This window comes from Schistocerca serialis, chromosome 1 (genome assembly GCF_023864345.2).
Source record: "Schistocerca serialis cubense isolate TAMUIC-IGC-003099 chromosome 1, iqSchSeri2.2, whole genome shotgun sequence".
Taxonomy (NCBI): domain Eukaryota; kingdom Metazoa; phylum Arthropoda; class Insecta; order Orthoptera; family Acrididae; genus Schistocerca; species Schistocerca serialis.
The window spans coordinates 1,090,669,449-1,090,692,221 of record NC_064638.1 but is presented as its reverse complement, the minus strand read 5'-3'; the positions used below and the strand labels follow the sequence as shown (position 1 = coordinate 1,090,692,221).

General features: G+C 36.9%; 1 protein-coding gene across 1 annotated transcript in view; it reads right to left on the bottom strand.

Moving 5' to 3' along the window:
• The window catches only part of LOC126416079 (replication factor C subunit 2), a 61,810-nt gene extending 53,511 nt beyond the window's left edge, over nt 1-8,299 (bottom strand). Inside the window, exons 1-3 of the mRNA XM_050083568.1 lie at nt 8,010-8,299; nt 5,764-5,875; nt 77-285 (exon numbers count right to left, since the gene is read on the bottom strand). Of these exons, the coding sequence (XP_049939525.1) occupies nt 77-285; nt 5,764-5,875; nt 8,010-8,116 (428 nt within the window). The 5' untranslated portion in view covers nt 8,117-8,299. The remainder of the gene's footprint in view (nt 1-76; nt 286-5,763; nt 5,876-8,009) is intronic.
• Nucleotides 8,300-22,773: the final 14,474 nt, after the last annotated feature.

The window sequence follows — 22,773 nt, the reverse complement described above, 5'->3', positions numbered from 1 at the left end:
CTCGAAAACTTTCATTGTACCTACAAAGTAGTCCAGGCATATTAAGTATCAAGATATATGTATAGAGGAGACTTACCTGTCAGCTTCATCAAGTATCACAATTTTGTGCTTGCCTGGTGGTAATGTAACCTTCTGCTGAGCAAACATCTTAATCTTATTTCTAACAACATCCAGTCCTCTGTCATTTGATGCATTCAGTTCAAGAACAGCTGAGTTGACTGCATCTCCTAGTAAAACTCTTGCAAGGCACAAAATAGTGGTGGTTTTGCCAACACCTGGTGGCCCCTGAAAGGAAAAAAAAACTGACTATAATTTGTGTGTATCATAAGAGCAATGATTAGTGTTTAAGTATGGGGCCAGAAAAATTGAAATTTGGATAATAAACACTGTTATACATTAACATAAAACATACATTACATAACAACCATACCTGAAACTGGGAATCATGTACTATCAGATTTACAAAAGAAAACTGAGAATGAATAAAAACCTTATATAAGTTGCAACTTTTGATGTTTGAGTCATAGAAGTTAAGATGATGTCATTGCTCCAGCAATGCAGCTGCTGAGCCAGTTGTCTCCAGCATGCTTGCAACCGTTTAGTTGGTATGTGTCACCATATCGTCCATGAACAGTAAACTGGTGTGCCAAGCCCCGGTCAGTTCTGGGGACTGCAGTCAGTGTGTGTTGGTAACAACAGTAGGCCCTAACTATCAATCACTCTGCATAAAATTGTCAAAATTTACTTTTATCACACTACTATGAGGATGATAGTAATGAACTGACTATACCAGTTAAGTAATTACACAAAGATGCTGTAAATCCTACCACTGAATCATCAAAAAAGTAGGAAGTACTCTTCACAAAAATGAACTTCACAAATAAATCAAGTAGTAATCCGGAGCAAGAAACTGAGAGACAACAACAAAACTATTTTACAGATTCATCCTTATACTGTATTGCTGAAAACCAGTTATAATTTTGAAATTTAAAGAGATGTCAAGCAAAGTACTGAAACCTTACAGTGTATGTATGCAATTATCAGTTCATTTCTGTCAATGACACTGAAATGGAAGTTACACTTTCTACCTTTACTCCATGCATAATTTGTGTTCCATTCAGATTTTTCCAGTATCCTTCTGACTACAGACTGATCTGATTCTTTGCATGAGTCACTGCCCCCCCCCCCTTTTCTTTTTTTCATACAAATAATCAGTATATGTTTGGAAACACATGTTCAACAGTCACACCTGGTGATTCGCTTAACAGTTTTGCAGTCTCTCAATATTTGCAAGAAAGTGGAACATTCTACTTTATGTACCTGAGGAATCTATATGTCTGCTGCCATTCTGCTAGTGATACACTTGCAAATTCTGCTGGTCTGATGATGTTTTACCAAGAATTCCTGTTTGTTTTATATTTTTGCAGCAGTTTGCTCTTATTTGTGATTGAAAATAATGCATGTCCATCTGTATACTGAGCATGCCTGTAAGTGTAGTGTTTTAAAAGTTTGATCAGTCACAACTTTTGCTTCCAAATAACTATCCCATAAGTGTTAACATATAGAATATTGATAATTTGCCACCCACAGACAAGCCTCAAAGACGAAAAATAACTGACTGTATGGAGTCAACTGAGACGGAGCAAAATCTCCAAACTGATTATTTTATTCACAATATAACAGCATCCACTCCAATATACACCCAAATATCTCTACATAATGCAATCAAAAGATATCTTCAGTCACTTTAAATAATAATGAATGTGCAGCTGCCCCCACCCCCTCAGCCTACAAATTTTTGCAATGAGCAGACAAATTCTTGCAATGAGCAGTATCAACCTGAAGTTGAAATATCTCACAAGTTATCAGACAAATTTCAAGAAAGAGACTTGATACTGCCTTGGACTAGACAATCAGCTACTGCACTATCAATTTAATTTCTTTCCATGTTCTGAAGTGATTTTTCAAGTCTTTCATGCTTCACAGTGAGTACACTTAACATCAATAAAAGGCCTGTTTATTGAGCCAGAAGCAAGCAATACCAAAGGCAAATATACACATCTGAACTAAGAACAAAGTAGAAAATACTACAAATCTGGCAATTTCAAGGGCACTAATGGTAAATTTTGTTGAGTGTTCTGTGGTACACGAGGCTTTGCTCCTTGTGACAACAAACAGACTAGTCGGTGATTTATAGGTAGCAGTTTCTTCTGGGCACCCAGGAAAGTGTTCTTCATGTACCTTCCAAGATGCTGAATTGTGAGCCACCACATTGGTAGTTTCATGTGATGTTGTGGTGCTATGAATGCCTCAACTGTTTTAAAGAAACAATCTCTACACTTGTTATGCATATGTCTCGTGGATCTTTTCATTAACAACAAGAACTGGAACACACGCTATTGGCGAAATTTATTCAGAGGGTTTGAATAGCCACACTACCTGTTGAAAACAATACACATTGTTGCCACTTACCTGTTCTTAACTGCTCCTCTGCAAACTCTTGCAGCCTTCTCACTTACTGAGCATCGAGTTGCTGGAACACTGGCATAGCCAGCATAAGTGTGTGTTTCTTAAGTCTTAAATCTGCATGGCTAGCTTCGAACTTTATACACAGTTACACTCAACCTTTTACACACAAGGTGATTATAGTGAAAGTTAAACTTTCAAAATGCTGTAGAAATAACACCACTAGTCAGAATGACGGCAAATTGCAACACAATATTATCGAAGAAGGGGGAAAATGTATGGGGGGAAAAAATAGTGTGAAAATTGAACAATAAATGTCGCTATATGTCTCAGAATACATAAATGAAAACACCTGTCATGCGCACGACCCACTGAGGTTGGTATAAACAGGCCGGATAAATGGCTTTTCTTCCTTTCAAGTCTGTGACATTCGCCATGACTGTCTCAATGCAGGATCATGTTTTGCTTGTAAAGCTGTATTACAAGAATGACGACTGTGCACACGTCGCTCTGCAGAAGTCCTGGGCACTGAAGGATTTGAAAAAAAAGGCATTGGTCTGATGACTGCTGCAGGTCTGGAGAAAATGATTCGGAAATTGGGAAAGGTGGATTCTTTTGGTGTGCAACCTCAGAGAGAGGAAACGAATTGATTCAATGTCAGTGGAAGTAGTGGCCACAACAACGCAAGAGGATACGAGTGGTGGTGGGGAAACATGTAGTGCAAAGAGAATTGTCTGAACAGTGGACATACCTGTGAGCACGGAGCGCAAAATCGTACGAAACATCCTTCTTTGCTATCCATTCAAAATTACCCATGTGCACAAGTTGCTTCCTGTTGAGCTGCCAGCAAGAGATACCATTGGTTTAGAATTTCTTGCTCGCAATGAAGTGGACAATGATTGCATGTGGAAGATTTTGTAGACAGACGAAGCCCACTTCCACCTGACAGGATACGTCAATACACAGAATTGCCGAATATGAGCAATGGAAAATCACACATAAATCAACCAGTACCACGTCATCCTGAAAAGGTCACTGTGTGGTGCAGGTTTACAGAATCATTTATCTTAGGGCCATATTTTTTCGAAGAGACAAGTGCTTCCGGTCCTGTTACTTGTACCATCACTGGTAAGCGCTATGAGTAATTTTTGCGCAACCAGGTTATTCCAGCTCTCCAACAGCATGGATGTGATCATTTTTATGGAAGATGGCACACCTCCACAGATTACAAATCCAGTTAAGCAGTTGCTGAAGCACCATTTTGGAAATGTTAGAATGATCAGTCGCCATTTCCCTACAGCCTGGTCGTTCCAATCACCTGATCTTAATCCGCATGACCTCTGGCTGTGGGGCTATCTGAAAGATGTTGTGTTCCGATTGCAAACTTAGCTGCACTGAAGGCACGCACTGCGCAACACATTTTGAATGTGACCCCGGAAACACTTCGATCAGTTGTGGAACATGCTGTTTCTTGATATCAAGTTGTTGCAGAAAATGGTGGACAGCATATTGAACATGTTTTGAGCGTCACATGGAACTTAATAATTCGATTTGATTTTGATTGATGCTTTTTATGTCGTTTTTGGCCTCAGGACAATTAAAAACCGATGTGAGTGATGCTTTTTATGCGGTTTTTGGCTTCAGGACAATTAAAAGCCAATTTTTACCATCTAATGTGATATGGGCTTACGTAACTAACAGTATCACACCTGTACACCCATGCATGCTGAGTAGTACAGTTTGTTTAACATCAAACATACACCTTAGGCATTGTATGATTCATTTGTCATTTGATGTTGAGCACTATTAAATTACGATGCTTACAGCGCCATCTATTGCTACATTTTATAACTATTTTTTTTATTATTCCGCCATGCGTTTTATCCTCTTCTAGTATTCTGTTACAATTTGACGTTATTCTGACCAGTAGTGTTATTTCTACAGCGGTTTGAAAGTTTATCTTTAATTATAATCACCCTGTACTTTAGAATCTTTTTCACCAAAGACCTGTGATTTTCTTGAGCATACTCGAAAAATTTTGACACGCAATTCACTGCGGATGCCATGTCAGGCCTTGTACCAACAGCGGAATACGTAAGACAACTAACCGCTGCTTGACAAAGAATATTCGTTTGTAGTAGCTATGGTTTTACTTCAGTTGACACAGGATTTACCTCCTCCATGTTAAACCATCAAAGCATGCCTTTAGCATAACTTCCACAGTTTAACATGGAATCTGGACCATGGTGCAACAAAAGGATACACAATCAAACAGAACAATGAGTGAGAGTTCATACATTTTCTATCAATTGCTATGAAAGTTTTGTCCTGCAAATGGCAGCAATTAAGCTCTCGGTAAGTAGGAATGAGTGTATATACTGCTTACATTGCAAATAAATCAGTGTACTGAACAAGCTCATTCCTTAAGTCTATACTTGGATCTCATCATTAGCTAGTCTCTAATGTGGCATTACTTTCTCCTTTTCCTCTTCTCAGCCCCTTTCCTCATTTTGTGGTATGACCTATCTCACTCTTTTGTCATCGTACTTCTTGTGTATATAAATTATTTTCTTTTCCACTTTTTATGCTCTCCCTCTCCTCATCATCTTTCTGTCCCAGTTGTCTCCCACAATCTTACGTATATTACCACCCCCACCCTGCGACAGCCTTCTAGTTTGTAGTTCCCACAACCGACATAATAAAATGCATGCATCTTGTCTTAGAATTTTAATCCCTACTGATATAATACACATTCAGTCTAAACTGCTTACCTTTAACCAGCTAGTAAATTACTCTCCATAATTATTCTTAAAGTTTATATCATCCTTTTCCTAATTCATATCTGCAAAGAAAACACTGTTGTTGATGCAGCTACTGTGCTAAGATAGAATAAAAATTACTAATGGAGGATCGGTTCCATCTTACTCAACTCCTTCTTCATGTTAAAAAATATTATGAATTTCAGTTGTCATTTAATTCTAAAATATAACCACATTAGTAACTACAACTTCTACTGGTTCTGGATATAATATTTCTGAATACAGACTTTTACTTAGAAAACAGTTACTTTATAATGAAATATCAGACACTTCTAAATTAATTCTAAATGTGTGAGTAGCTAATAAGACAACGAATAACTTTCTGGCATGTCCCAATACTACTACTCATCATTTATCGATCACTGGTTATTCTTGCACAAATCAATCAGCCCATATTTCATTAGTCTCAAGAATAGGACTGTCTGCTCTTGTGCTTCATAAACTACATACCTGTTTGTGTGATGTACTAAATACTTACAGCAATTATGATATTTGGACATTCCCCAGTTTTTGCAAACTGCCCTAAGCGGGCTACACCCTCTTCATTTCCTACAATATCTTCAAATTTCATTGGGCGGTACTTCTCAATCCTGCCAACATAAATGTCTGTTTAACATACAAGAAAAATGAAAACATTATTCATGCAGTAACATGGAGGAAACAAAATCATGTGGTTACAGTTTGTGTATAATCTTACAAATGGTCATCCTGGACTGATTAAAGAAACTAAAATAAATTCAAAAATCAAACTATTAGCTCATTTCATTTAAAAAATGATAATTCATACCAAAAAAGCATTTACTGCACATCAACAAAGAGAAGGAGCTCAATTTCTAACATGAGGTACATTCTCAAATCAAATCTGTAAACTGGAAAGGTGGAATTAATTTGGTGCCTAAAAAAGTTTTCAGGATTTCATGGCTCTAGTCAGCAGCTGAGAAAGAAAATGGTGAGATGGCACAACTTCAAAGCATAAAAGTGGCAGGTCGGGGAGAGATACACCATCCACAGTCTCGACAAAAAAAAAAAAAAAACATCTAGACGGAAAAAAAAGGAGGATAAGAACTCAATTTGTGACTTCATTATCTTCAAATTCAAACACTACCCTTTTCTGCAAGAAGACTGTGTCATACTCGCACAAAATAAGATAAACATCTACCAACATGTATCTAAGTTCAACAGAAGGGGAGTCATGGCCAATCGAGACTGCAGTTTGACATACTGTGGTGTTTCTGCTTACACTGTTTGTGATTCCAAGACTGCCATGCAAACTGGATTTGACGAGTTCAAGAGGGCCATAATCACTGCCATGCTGGATGTCAATGGTCCCAAGCAAATAGAATCAAGCAAGAGCAGATGTATTATTCACTAACCCATACAGGATCATGCAGCCACGTCAATTACCTTGAGCCAGGAATACTTGTTTGCAGCAAGACAAATATCCAAACAGACAATATGATGACATCTCGAGGATCATTGATGGTCCGCACAGCAACCACTGTTTTGGTTTTCCTTCATACAGTAGCAGAGAGAGACACGACAACAGTGATGTGCCCAACGACAAAACTGGGCACAGCAGTGATGCCACGTCACCTTTTCAGATGAGTCCCTGTTCTGTGTACAGCATCACAATGGATATATCCATGTGTGGAGGCTCCAAAGAGAATGAACATTGCCAGACTGCATTCCCTATCATCATACAGGTGTGATGGCATGGAGTGCCAGTGTGTACAAAACACTATGATCTCTGATTCGCATAGTTAGTAATTTAGACAGAAGCCATTACATTTCGGATGTATGTAAGCTAGTGACTGAGGCCTATCTTCAAGGTCTCTCTATTCTATTATCATCTTTCAACATTACAATGCAAGGCCGCATGTTGCCCATGCTTTCCTGACCAATCCCCATACACACATTTATGCTTGTAGTCCTGGTCAGAAAATTCCCCTGATATCTCAACCACTGAAAACATCTGGTCATGGGTTAATGAGAGACTGGCATTTCACAACTCATAAGCCACCACAACTGATGACCATTGGCACAGGAATGATGTACCTAATCAGTCATCCAAGTTCAGTACAACTTGGCGACCAGCTACGTTTGAGATGATGTTAACTTTCAGAAGTGGCAGCTGGGATACTACATTCTGCATCTTGTAACCCCCCCCCCTCCAAAAACACCTACACACTTTATCACGTATTCTTCCTAAAATGCTGTAAAAGCACAAAAAATCATGTTTCGTTATTTTCTATCCTTGTTGAATCGCAATTTTAATGGCCAGCATTTTGATATTAGTAAGTAGACCACAGTAACGATGATTTTGCTTTCTTCAAACGTCTGCATCATACAATAACAAACATGTACAAATAACAACGCCACTTTAATCTGTCAAAGTGTACATTTTATTGTCGGGTTCAAAGGGAATAATTTTTCAGCGTGGCTTAATGAAAATTTTGCGGCAATAACGACAATACAATTTACTAAGTACCTGTATCCATCAGAAATGCACACAATTTCTGAATGAAGTGGTTTCACATTCTATTACAAAAATGGAAGAGTTGGGAAAGTAAAATTATGTACCATGCAAAAAAATCGCTGAAACAGGTTACACAGTTCGAATAACGCAATTATAAAAAGTGAAAGTAACTGCTTCTGACTTCTAGTAAACAAAGTTATCATCTCCTTTGAACACTGTTTTTCTTGTGATGCAGACTAGCAACATACCATGGTAACCGGTGGGCAGATTTCCCCTTAGAACTTTTATTAGCAGGTCCTGGTTTCGATGACGACGCTTCTATTTCTATATCAGGGTTTTCTTCGCCACCTGCCATTCCGAACTCACGATACAAGTATAATCCACAGCCAAAAATTCTCCCGCCTAATTGTTGACTACATCTGTTTATACTGACAAATGACGGTATCACCAGTGTTGCCAGATAAGTTCCGTATAGGCCAATTCACAGTGACCGTAACGTTACGTCACGTCACATCACAACCCTTCATAACATTCCATAATCACCCCGTTTACATGGGACTCCCAAAACTGGATTTCGTATAACGAATTCCCAATACTGCTTCTGGGTGGTCATATAAACACTTCAAAATCGATTCTTGAAATCCGCTTCTAAAAAAAAAAAAAAAAAAAAAAAAAAAAAAAAAAAAAAAAAAAAAAAAAAAAAGCTCTGTTCATCCTATTTTAAACCTGTTGTATACAAATACAAACGCGATGATTGGTCAGAATCTGTAGCACACTTCCACAGGTGTTGTAGGTGTTGTTTCGCTCTTGGAAATAGAGCATACTTATGTATTAGATATCTTATTCCTATGTTGCGTTAGATGAAACTTTAAGATATTTTAATACATTAATGGTCATTAACGTTTTTCTTAATCACGCTTTAGCTATGTAGTTTTTATTTGAAAAATCGTGAAGTCACACTCTATGTACCGCTGTGTTCTCATTCTCACGCTGAGTATGAAAATTGCTGAGGCTGCTTATTACTCCGTAGTGAAACACGTGTGTAGAACATAGTTAAAAAGTTATTCTTAATGTTTTCATAAATTTACAGAAAAAATCGTCTTTGAAGTTTTCCAATGAGCTATATTTGATACAGTTGAGGGCAAAGTGCACACAGGAGGTGTAGCGGAATTGGTAGCGTAGTAAACTGATGATATTGTGAAGTTCACTTTCGCTTTATTCATCCCCTTTTCCTTCACTTTGAAATACCCACATCTCGAAATTGTAAAATTCATCATCTTTTTTATGAATAACACATATCTTCTTGTTTCTAATTACATACTGCACGCGAAATCCCTGTTTTCGTTTCAAGTATAAATTCTTAATTATAGATATTTTATGAAAGATGTTTAATAAAGGTTCCTTAAATTAAGAAAATAAAACAATTTAATTTTTAAGACAAAAATGAAAAATCAAATTCTCTTTATTTAGACTATGTCCATAGTGTTGCTCGAACCAGGGTGGTGTCATAGAAACACGAAAAACACACATTTGTCACTGTACCATTGCAATAAGAACCCAACAGACTGATCAGGAACCACATTAAGCGATTTGTTGCAAGAAATAACGAGACTGTTAAGCCGCCAGACGTACTGGAACTAACGTACGCAGCTTTTTCACATGTCACTGCCATACGCTGGCGGGATATACAACAGCATGTCATAAAAGACGAGGAGAAAATGCAGTACCTGGGTGGCTTCGTGGATTCTGTTGTTGATCGACTCGTTATCAACGAAGCAGAGCACAGTCCCAGAACTGAAATGTACTCCTCGGATTCAGATAAGGAATGAGCTAAGAGATTACTGTAATTACTAGCTCCAGTATTCAACAATACGCTGAAATCCCTGCAGTATGCTTTTGCATCACACATAGCTCGCTCAGGAAAGCTACCCTGAGTTTAAGTTAGGAATTTTTATTACTCTTACTTGTAATTAGAATACTTGTTCAGGTGAGAACGAGAGTCTGGTCACCAAGGAAGTGTGCGGCAGTGCTAGAGTTTTGCCCAATACTATTTCATTCTCTTTAAAAATTAAATGACATCCGAGGCTATATTTTTTCTCTGCTTGTCTCTTTTTGTATCTGAACTGCAACTGCTCACATCGTTGCAGGTTAGTCAGATCATCTCGCTAGGCAGTGTTGTGCAAGTTAAATATACTGGTAAGGCTGTTGTCCTGCATTATTGCTCATTCTGTGTGTGTGTAACACAGTATAAAAGTATCATTATGATCGTACTTGAGAGTACTGGACACAGCTTGGCTTCAGCTCCACGTGAAACGATATCTAATGACGTTCAAAAGCAAACGCGAAAGAATACATGGTGTTTCAGAAAAATTTTAAGTGAGTCTCTACAAATGGGCCCTCAGTAAATTTTGAGGAAACACAGTGTATACAATTCTGTACAGTAAATGGCATAACACTTTGATAAATATAGACTTTGAACAGGAGTCTAAGGCAGAGTATTCAAACTCTCTGGATAAGTGCATTGATGAGAAATTGAATTGGAAGAAACACATTGCTGATCTACTGAAACAGTTAGGTTCAGCTACTTATGCTATAAGAGTTGTTGCAAATTTTGGTGATCAGTAAATTAGCCTACTATGCCTATTTTCATTCGCTGCTTTCATGTGACATCATAATATGGCGTAATTTATCATTAAGAGAAAAAGTATTCATTGCACAAAAGAATGTATTCAGAATAACTGCTGGAGCCCACCCAAGATTACCATGTAGACATTTCAGAATCAGAATTTTTATTGTCCCACAGCATACAGAGTTAAGTCACAAGGTTTAGTATACATGGGACTCGTCAGTACTGCAATTACAATGTATGAGTATTACTGAAACAATAAGTATTAATTTTACAGAGACAGTGTTTAGCCTAGCAACAGTATTACTGTAAAAAGAGAGAATAATTATTACAGTCATTTATTAGACATAAAACTTCTAAGCTTAATTAACAAAACATTTCAGCCACTTGTTTTCTTGCTCAGATTCTCATATTATCATTAAGCTTATAAGGAATAATAACATTTCTGTTCTAACAACTGTCATAGTTTTTGCTGTAGTTGCCTCATCTCCATGCTGAGGATTTGTTTCCTTTTTAGAATGTTGTAAATTTTCATGTCCATATATTCTGGGGATTGTGCAAACAGTTTTAATCTATAGGTGGGAAGCATGAAATTCTCCTTGTTTGTAGTACTGCATTGATGTTTAAAGTTTTCTCTGTGAATAACTTGCAGTTACTGTATACAAAAACAATCAGTTCATTGTTGTTGTTGTGGTTTTCAGTCCGGAGCCTGGTTTGATGCAGCTCTCCATGCTACTCTATCCTGTGAAAGCTTCTGCATGTCCCAGTACCTACTGCAACCTACATCCTTCTGAATCTGTTTAGTGTGTTCATCTCTTGGTCTCCCTCTACGATGTTTATCCTCCACCCTGCCCTCCAATACTAAATTGGTTAGCCCTTGATGCCTCAGAACATGACCTACCAACTGATCCATTCTTCTAGTGAAGTTGTGCCACAAACTCCTCTTCTCCCCAATTCAATTCTATACCTCCTCATTAGTTATGTGATCTACCCATCTAATCTTCAGCATTCTTCTGTAGCACCACATTTCGAAAGCTTCTATTCTCTTATTGTCCAAACTATTTTTCATCCATGTTTCACTTCCATTCATGGTTACACTCCATACAAAGCAGTTCATAAATGTACAAATATGGAGGAGTTAATATTTTTAAATTTCTTAACAGTGGGCCATAGGATACATTCGGTTTTGCATTAGATATATTTCTAAAAACTGATTTTTGTGACTTTATGATTCTAGTCTTTTTCTTGTGCTTCCCCAAGAAATAATGCCATACCTTATAACTGATTCAAAGTAACTGGTTAACTATTTTTCTTGTCCCCATACTAGTTGAATATGATAGAATCGTCATTACAAATGTCAGTATGTTTAATTTACTTGCTAAATCCTTTATGTGTGAAGACCAGGATAGATTTTGGTCCAAATGCATGCCCAAAAATTTAACACATTCCGCTTCTTTCAGTTCTTGGTTTCTACAACTAATTGGAATTCTCTTACCTTAGAGTTTTTAGTTTGAAATGGCAGCAAATGTGTTTTCTCAATAATCAATTTCAACCCATTTTGTTGGGATCAGTTTTCCAAACTGTCCTACAGTTTTGTGAAAGTTGAAGGAATTTGTTCAGGATCATTCCTTTCAACAAGGGCAGAAGTATCTTCATCGAATAAAACTGAGAGTGATTAAGTTAAATTGGACCCAGAACTGAGCCTTGTGGAACGCCTTGCGAAATAATCATCCATTTCCCTTTAAGTACCCTCTGTTTTCCGTTCGTGAGGCATTACCTAAATCACTCTACAACACAACCCCCAATTCCATATCTTTCTATTTCATACAGGAGCAAGTGATGGTTTACTCAATCAATTGCTTTTGTGAGGCCACAGAATAATCCTGCAACTTTTTTCGACTTGTTTAAGGTGGAACTTCTTTTTTTAACAAACTCATTAATGGCCTCTATTGTACTCTTGTCTTTTTGAAAGCCATATTGATTATCTGAAATTATGTTTGATTTCTCTATAAATTTTTTAATGTGTTATCACCACTTTTTCAAATATTTTTGAAAAAATCGGAAGAATAGAGATTGGGAGGTAGTTCCCCATATCTTCTCTTGAGTCTTTTTTAATACGTACTTTAGGACATCTGGAAAGTGGCCCTCTTAGAGTGATTTATTAATTATTGTGCAAAGAGGGTGAGCTGTTATCCTGGCAGCTGCTTTAACTACTTTGGTAGGTATGACATCCTACCCAGCAGAAATTTTGTTTTTTAGCTGTAATACAGTTTTCTCTACATCTTTAACTGAAGAAACTCGGGATATACACAGTGCCCTCACAATACATGTATTCACTTACGAAATTTGTTATTAATAATCCATCCCAATTCAAAAACATTAGCGAAGAGTATAGCTACAAAACTAGAAGAAAGGATGATCTTCATTACTCTGAGTCATATCTGACTTTGGCACAGAAAGAGATGAGTAATGCTGTCACAAAAATCTTTGGTCATTTGCCAAATAGCATTAAAAGTACGACAGATAGCCAACTAACATTTAAAAACAAATAAAAAGAATTTCTGAGAGACAACTCCTTCGACATTTTCGGATATGAAATAGTAACCGTAAAAAAAATTATTATTATTATTCGCAATTCCACATCATTACAAAATGCTGTATTCGTGATCTGTGGAACAAATATTAATGTAATGTAATGTTTACATCAGGTTTATCGATGAACACAGTTTAGTTACCGGCTTTTCAATTCCGCTATCGACTTTCGCTTCCATATAAACACAGGCGGGTTTGAAACGTCTTGGGTTGTCAAATTATGTCTTGTTTTCAGAATATTCGGCCAATGTGGTCTTCTTGTGGAGTGAAGGGCAAGCAGAAACATTAGGCTGAGCATTAAGCTGTCTACCTGTAGCATTTAAGTGAAAAGAAGTAACGATTATGTTGACTGAATCAGCAAGTGGATCAGATGTTTTCCAAACGCCATATTTAACTGGGCTACCAAATCTGCTTCAGACCTTAACATATAAACACGACAGCATAAAACTATTTCCGCACTTTCAGATGTGTTGCATGTAAATGTAGACAGTCAACAGGCCATGTCAGGTCAAGAAGGTTTCTCCGGAAGTAGTTTTGACGATGTCGCTGTCACCTAACAACGGAAATTAACTTATTTTCGCCGTTCTGGATTGAGTGCTTTTGTATCTTGTAACTTTTTATATTAGTGTTATGATATATTATTTTAAAGGAAAAAGGTTGACACAATAAAACTATAACACTGGTTAAGGAAACGTTAACTGACTCTAAACCTAAAGTTAAATTCATGGGAGAAATTTCTGAACCATTTGATATAAAGATGTGTTAAGACAGGCAGATGAAATCTCCACATTTCTGTTCAACTATGTCTTGGAAAAGTTACTTACAGAATGGCGAGAGCAAAAGTCGAGTCAGAATATAGATCAATCAATCAACTTAAATCGATGTAATATTAGAGTAGATTGCCTCACCTTTGCAAATGATCTGGCAGTTTTAACTAGGAGAATCACCACACCTCAAAAATAAATATAAATTCTTAAATAGGTTGTGGAAAAAGTAGGACTACAAATATCATTTGAAAAAACAGAATATATGACATGCAACAATCAAGTACCAAATTTTTTGAACATGAAATATGGAAACATAAAAAGGGTTTCTCAGTTTAAATACTTGGGGGAAAACACACAATAGAAAGTTTTGGAAAAAGCTGCAAACGAAGTTCGCTGTCAAAAAACGGCAATTGCATTCAGATTAACACAAAATATTTATAATAAAAATCACTTTCTAAATTCAGTTAACTTATGTATTACAGCACTGTAATCAAACCTGAATGTCTTTATGGAGCTGAAACTTCAGTTTTAAATAGAAGTATGGATACTGAAGAAATTGAGAGATTATTAGGAAAATATTAGACACCAAAATAGCCAAGGGAGCAACTTACAGGCTGAGAAGTAATAAGGAAATAGAAGAATGCACAGACATACATGGTGATATGAGGAAACGCAGACTTTTATGACCACTTTAAAGAGAATGGTACCCACTAGGTTGACAAAACAAATAGTGGAATTCTAAGAAAACAGAAGTAAGGCCACAACTATGCCAATTACATGGATCGCTGCAACTAAGGGGGCTCTTAAAGTAGCCAGTGTAAGTCTGGCACAATTTAAAGATAGAAAAACATTTAGACAAAAGATATTTGACTTAAAAGTTGGTTAGAGGGAAATTAGAAAATAGGCTGGAACCCTGTGGTCTGACGAAAGAAAGAGATTTCATTCTGAAAGGAGGAATCAAATTTGGACAAAAAGAAAGGACAACCAGCAAAAGTGACACTGACTGATTGTATCTTGAATGGTCCTATTGGACCCATGCCTGAATTATAATAACTCTGTTTTGTTTTTGTTGTAAACTGCAAATGTTCCATGGCGATTTGGATATTTTTTCATTGATGCCCACACCTTATATAAATAAGAACACAAGTTGATTAAGCAGTCTTCATTAAATAACTTTTTAAGTGAAAAACTCAGTTCCAATGAAGGAGATAAAATACAGTGGTTTGTGATGTATTAAAAGTAATGGATAAGGTAAATAGACTCTGTTTACTCTCTTAAGAATATTGTTTGATGTTTTTGTATGTTTATATTTCTGCTAGTCAGTAAATATCGAAGTTTCGAAATGTTGTTTCACTTCTCAGCATATTGCCATACAAAAATGATCAATAACATACTTTACGAAGTTTGGTTTCGCCATTAATGAAATTCATCGTTGTTAATTCCTCAATTCCTATACTTTACTCATACTGTTGTATAATGGATGGTAGTTCACAACCACACTTTTACTGTTTGGTACAAAGCTAAACGAACTGATGTGATGTGACTTGACGCACAGTGTGAAAGCGCCCTCACATGACAATGCCATAACATGGGGTGATGGCCAGTGTGAATCATCCTTGAAAATATCTCACATGTCAGAGTTTTCCCACAGTATGAGATTTAAATGTTTTCGATAAGATCATGTCCATCATGGCTTCTAAACAGTTCATGAAGAAAAATATATCCGCAACAGAACACAGTTATTGGTTGCATAACAGAAAGATTGTTGTTGTTATGGTCTTCAGACCGAAGACTGGTTTGATGCAGCTCTCCATGCTATTCTATCCTCTGCAAGGCTCTTCATTTCCAAATAACCATTGCAACCTACGTTCTATGAATCTGCTTACTGGATTCATCTCTTGGTCTCCATCTACTATTTTTACTCCCCCCCCCCCCCATCCACCACCTGCCCACACTTCCCTTCACTACTAAACTGGTGATCTTGTAACCGCCCTGTTAAATTGTTAGAAACTTAGTCAACCAGAATCGTAATTTTGGAATGAGAGTTCATATGAATGTCACGTAATAAATATTTCGTGTGAAGCGCATTGTGACAGAAGCAAAGATCAATTGTGGAAACTAAGCCGCAGAATATTATAAGTAACGTTATTAAGGAATACACCCGACTGACTACATAAAATAAGAGGGCACATACATTCGCAAGTGAGTGGTTCAAAATAAGAATTAATACTGTAAGGGAAATGGATCATAAGTATAGTTACATCGGTACACACATAGTTGTATGAGAACGTACAATCAGGGTAGAGGCACATACATTCTAAGTACTATCATTTCCCATGGTCTGGGTAAAAGAGTTGTGGTTGAAATGCATTTATTCATCTAGGAAAGAAAATAATCAGACTTCGTAATTAAATGAAAAGGGAGCTTAGAGGTTCTGAATGTTGTGGAAAATATGACCTAAATATTGAAATTGTCATTGGCAACCATGAAGGGAAAGAGATGAACACACTCACGTATGTCTATTGTTCAGCAGCGCCGTTGTGGAGTTCGTAGCCTCCATACAAAATTAAAATAATGATCTTCCAGATTTACAGGAGCTGAGATCCATGGTGTCATAAATGAGAGAATCATATTGTTTCATAAGTTGCTTTTATTATATAACACAGTTTCACTTTAAATTACAGAGCACTTGGTATACATCCTATCACCAGGACATGAGAACAACGAAAGGTAGCTATTACTAAAATCAATAAAATAGGAGCAGAAATTTCTTTTGTCCATCTGTGTTAAATAGTTTTCAATTTAATCTTTGGTATGAGAATCGAATTATTATCTATACATTTATCAAGATTAAAAAATTATTAATTTTCATTATATTGCCGCCTTTGGCGTTTGTCCAAAGAAATGTTAAATTCCAGACAATGAGCCCAACCACTTTACACACTGGTAGTTCTTTCACTCCTTTACACATGTACTTGAATTGCACTGCTCTTGTCTTTTAGGGGATATCTCACCACTTTGCTTACATAGTTCTGGTGCTGGCTCTGGCACTTAGCTATGAAAACAAAACATATACACTAGGCTACACAAAATATACATTAACTTACATGCTACATACAAAAATTACTGCATCGTACTTGACATCAAATATATGAATATTACATTACATTTTATGCAAGTCCATAATTCAGTTCTTTATGATTGGTTTGTTGCATCATTGTTCCTGCATAAAACTAACATTTTTAATAGCATGTTGACAACAAAGTTACATTTAAAGAGTTCCTTCTATGATTCTACAATTATATTTTTCCTGAAAATATAAAAAGTTTCACAAGAACGTTGTACATTTTCGTGTGTCGATCCAGGCTGTAGGATTAGCAAGGGTGTCTGGAGTGGTATGTGTGATAAATTCTTCCTTATAGTTGCTTATGCTGTCCACTGCCTCCCTCTTTTATACCAGGATCTATTTGATAATGCCCCAGAATATCTCCTTTCTGGATTGTATAGTTGTCTCATGATTGGGAAGATCCACATGTAATAAATAAAATTCAAAAAGATCAGTACTTAGTCTAACTTAACACTAACATATACATAAACAGGCACTGTTCTGCCTCAAGTTCAATGAACATAGGTGTCATTTTTATTTCGAACGTGGAACGTAGATCATGAGCTGCAGTGGTAAAACTTTTATTGGGTCTGGAAATCATGTCTCTACATCTATTTGCACTATGGCGTGTGCCCATTTGAAGATAGATTTTGCTTTCAATTCAAATTGTCCTCCTGCTTCACGCCATCAGTCAATTATATGTCAGTTACAAGTAACCACACATGCAACAATTAGTCTGGCAGCATGCTGCTCACCGTTTGGAGTCCAATAGCTGTGCACCCACCGCCAGGTAGCGATGCAGCGCATGTTGGTCAGTGCATTTTTATGAAGTGTTTTGTACAGCATTCGCAGCATTTTGAAATTACTGCACCTTCTTCAACTCATCATACACCTTTGCTGCGTGAAGGGACCGCAGGGCACCTCCTATGTTCACTGCACGAAGGTAAGTACTACACTTTATTATTTAGCTTGCCAACAGCACACTGTCCTAATGCACAAACACCCATATCGTAGCAGTATCCTCGATTCACCAAGTATCCTTTATTTCGAAGTAGAAGGCTCATGGTATAAAACTTATACTCACTTGCCTCTATGCGTAAAACTCACTTGTCACTGACTAAATCAGTCATTGGGTAATTATACACTGTTCCATTCATTTTTACCGTTCAAAAAAAATTGTAGCTCATGAGACCACTGGCTAGGTTTTATTAGTTTATGCCCAAGTTTGTTATTTGCTCCTGTATTCTCTTTCAAAACCTTATCTGTGTACATGCTGCTCAAAATAGTTCACACCACAAGTTGGTAGTTGAATGTGTTCTCAGAAAATATATGCCTCTGGTACTACAGTTTTCAGTACTATCTTACATCTCACAGTGCATAAAAGAACACGCTTTTGAGAACAACAACACTTCCCTAACTTAGGATCGGGCTACAAATGCACTTATACATCGAAACGACTATAGAAAAAAAAGAATGCATCAAAAGTGCTTTTAGAAATTGTCTCCAAATGAGGTAAAATCCGTGCATTAACTACGGGTGAGTTACTGTGTGGGGGGGGATTTCATCTTTACTTTACCCAACATTGTAACAATGCATGGTACACACATTAAAAAAGTAGAATGAAATAAAAACACATAAATAAACAAATCATTATACTTAAATTCACACATAAGTAGAAAATTAAAATGCTAGGTGATACGAACAACAGATTGATAATGAAGCTTGGCTGATGTTTGCGATACTGCTTCCTAAGTCTGTACCTGTGTTTGTACATCTTTTCATGTCTGTGTGTTGTTCATTGTGTCACTGGTATGTACACATTTTATTTTATTGAACATGACCTTAGTGACTCCTTACTTTACTTCTTCCACAAAATATCTTCAACTCCGCTTGGATAAAATATTATAAACGTAAGAGGAAATCAGTGTCTATATTCCTCTAAAGTCAACATAGATTCTTTAGTACTTCCACATCGAAGAAAAGACAAATTATTAAAAATCTCTGGTGTTACTGAACGTCAAGTAGTGTATTTCTCAGTGATCTTATTTTATAGCGTCGATTGTAAATCATAGTTATATTAGTGTAACTTAGTTGCTTCTCATCTCCGGCTGAATTCTCGTAGCATCTCGATGAATGCCACCTATCAAGAATTATGTTTGTTTCAGAATTATCTACTTTCTCTACCGTTCAGTTCCCTGTAACTTACCTCATACATATTTCTTTTTTTTGTTATAAGAGACACTGTTCTGTTTGCCTCAGATAAGTTTTATGAATCGTACCTCAACAGTGTATTTGCACTCCAATGTGTATATAAAGTTGACAAATTATTTGTATTTCAGTAAGACCACACTAGTTTTTTTCATAGGTTATATCTTTAGATGCACTTTACTTAGATTAGGTTGTCATACATATGGTATATAGCATGCTAAACTTTCATAAGCAGCCAGAAATCATTTCATCATCGCAGCAGATAAAAAAAAATTAATACCGCTTTGCTCGATGTATTCATAGATAATGCATAGCAGTGTGGATACATCAGAAAAAAGAATATTGTCTCTGCAACATGACATGTACTTGTGTGACCATATGCTTATGCAGTACCTTGGGATGTACTTGTGTGACCATATACTTATGCAGTACCTTAGGGAGTCCAATATTTTCTGTAACTTACTCTGTACATTACAATCTTGATGCACAAGTGGCTTAAAATAATTTACAGCTGCTTTGTTCTGAGGTCTGTGCTAATTGTTCACTCCAGAATCTTTCATACATACTTAAAACTAAAATACCACTGTGATCATTAACTATTCAGTCAAACCTTCCAATTACACCCTGTGCTAACATTATTAGTGATCAATTGATGTGTATGTCCTAGCTTGCTTGTGTACCGTGTCCCACTCACTGACAAATGTAAACAACGGTAGTGAAATGCTCTGATTCAAGTAGCTGCATAAAATGTACTTACTTTACCCTAATCGTATTCCTTCTTTTTACCATAGGTTACTCATTTCACTCGTGTGCGTAGATAGATGTGAAATGTGATACTTAAACATGGTAGAATTTCCTCAAGTCTCTGTGTCATAGAGTCCTTTGATTTTACCATTGTGTGGATATGCAAGTAAATAACATCCGTCATGCATAATATGTACAATAATGTACAGGCCAATATACCTTATTTGCCACTTAGCGTTTTTCTTGGCTACCAGAGAAGATTTCACATGGGGCTTAAGTACTACTTTTCCTCTAAACACAAATCTGGTAACACCATGTAGCTGTTTGTCCAAGTGTTTCTTATGGCGTTGAGCTTGTTCCATAATAGAGACCGATGCCTGTCTTACCTTTTCATTTAAACTTACAGGTTGTCTTGGAACATATGGGATGCTTCATCTTGATACCTTAGCAAATTACTACCATGGTAGCAAGGATCGCCCCCCATGACTATCCATAGTCAACACTGGGGAACATAATGAGACCACGTTTAATTTAACGTCCAATTATTACTGTTTCCAGATGTTTTGTTTGTCACTTGTATAATATTCACTCCTGGCATGTTGTTCCTCTGTTGCGCACTCTGATCATGATTCTGCCCTGAGTTTATAGGTGTAAAGTTACTTTGCCCTTGGGACTGGTAGGGTTCATTACTAATCGGGTACTGCCACTGCACATTTCGTGGGTCAGCTGTGTTGTTGTTGCTAAATTGAGGCTGAAAATTACTGTAAGCTTTACCCCACTGATTCTCGTTATCGTTTGTATTCCAACTTCGTTTCCGGTTACTGGAGTAGCCAGGGTAGTTTCTGTCACCATTTCTTCTTTTCTTTTATATCCTGGGTTGAAATTTTGCTTCCAGTTATTACTAAAATTGCCTCCAGAATTCGGGCCGGGCTTATGCGCTGCTGCGGCGGGATCGACAATTCCCGGTCGTGACTCAGCCGAGCAGGTTACATTGTTGACGCCGTACTGCGGCTGGCGCTGCAGAGGTTGGTTGTCACCACTACTACGGGAATTTTTTTGATTGTTGTGGCTCTGTCTTTCATCTTCATTAATTAAATCAATAGAGTCCAAGACAGATAGAAAATACTCCAAATTGATTTCGTGTACTTGTACTAGCTTTTCCCGATTATTAAGTGGTAGTTTCGCTTTCAGAATACGTAGGACGTTAGTGTGTGTCTCTGGCTCGTCCCAGAACCTCGTCTTCTTTAAATATTTCTCAAAATACTTTAGCAATGATTCAGAGTTTGGATTATATTGTCTAGTGTTGAAGAGGGCTTTTCTTAATCTCTCTTGAACGCTATGTGACCAGTACTTTGAAAGAAACGCGTTTTGAACCTATTCTAATGTTTGACAAGTTTCTGATATTTGCATCGCCCATAACGCTCCATCGCCTTGGATGTAACCTATAACATACTGTATCTTTTGCTGTTCCGACCCAGTTTTAGGCAATACACTTTTCAATGAATTTATAAAAATTACCAGATGGACAGACTTCTTTTCAGGGATAAACACTTGAAATTGCCAGTGTTTTATAACACTCTCTTCTAACAAAACTGATGACAAACTGGGTTCAGCTATCTGTTGTTTCTCTCTTTCATCACAGTGTCGTTGGTTACCGTACATCTCATAATTATGCACATTCGGGGTAGAATAGTCACTAATTGCACTATAGCTCTTACCTGTGGGTATGTTGTCAAGCTCTTCTCATGCGTCTTGGTGTCATTCTTTCACTGTCCTAAGTTTCCTGTTAAGTTAATCCACTATTTGGTTCTGCCGGCCTGGTAAGTCCTGTGTTCTATGTCAGTGTGTTTTGTGTAGTGCGTACTTGCTTTATTATGTTACTTATTGCTTTTTGTAGCTCTGTTTCTAGAGTACAGTTTATGTGTGTGTCTTTTTCTTCTAGAAAGTCCTCAAACTACTGTTTTTGCTGTTTAGTCATGTCCTCAACTTGATTTACTGCTTCCTGCATTTTTGTATTGAACTCGGTTTGCTGTACACTCATCTCATTGAAATTTTCACTTAACATGCGTATCTGATCTGGCACAACCTTAACTGTGGTTTTCAAATTGTCAATATCCTGATTCATGGGATTTAAATCTTCACGTACTACTTCTATTACCTGATCTGCTACCCCTCTTTTTAGTTGTGTTGCCAGGTTTTGTGCATATCAGTAGGGTTTTTTACATCACTGTTCAGCTTGTTCATTTGAGTGTTTACTCTCCCTTATTGTGTTGTGACATTGTCTACCTGTGTAGTGACATTGCTTATCAGTGCTGTGATATTTCCTATCTGTGCAGTCACTTGGGCTGTTACATTCCCTACCTGTGTTGTGGCATTGTCTATCTGTTTAGTGATATTGCTTATCTGCGCTGTGACATTTCCTACCTGTGTATTCATTTGGGCTGTTATCTGAGTTACAAATTGTGACATCAAATCTGTCTGCATTACTCTAAACATCTGCATAATGTCTGTCTCTACCGGACCTTGTACATTTGCGCATCTGGAACAGTTTCCAAAGATGACAGATTAGATTTTAGATTAGATTTACTTTCATTCCAATTGATCCGTAGTGAGGAGGTCCTCCAGGATGTGGAACATGTCAGAAAAACAACAATACATGACAAATATTTAAACTAAAACAAATAAGCTAATGTACCATTCCACAGGTCCCAAGTGGAATGATCGTCATTTTTTAATGAACACTAAGAGTCATTTTACAAATACTATTGCACTGAATTTAAAATAAAAAAGTTTTATATTTATTTATAAGGTAAGAAACATGTAATACAACTACTGTAATACTTATTTACAATGAACACATTACTGCACTGAAATGGTGCAGAAGTTAGATTATACTTACACACACACACACACACACACACACACACACACAAATTTTCAGTGAACACATTACTGCACTGAAATTGTGC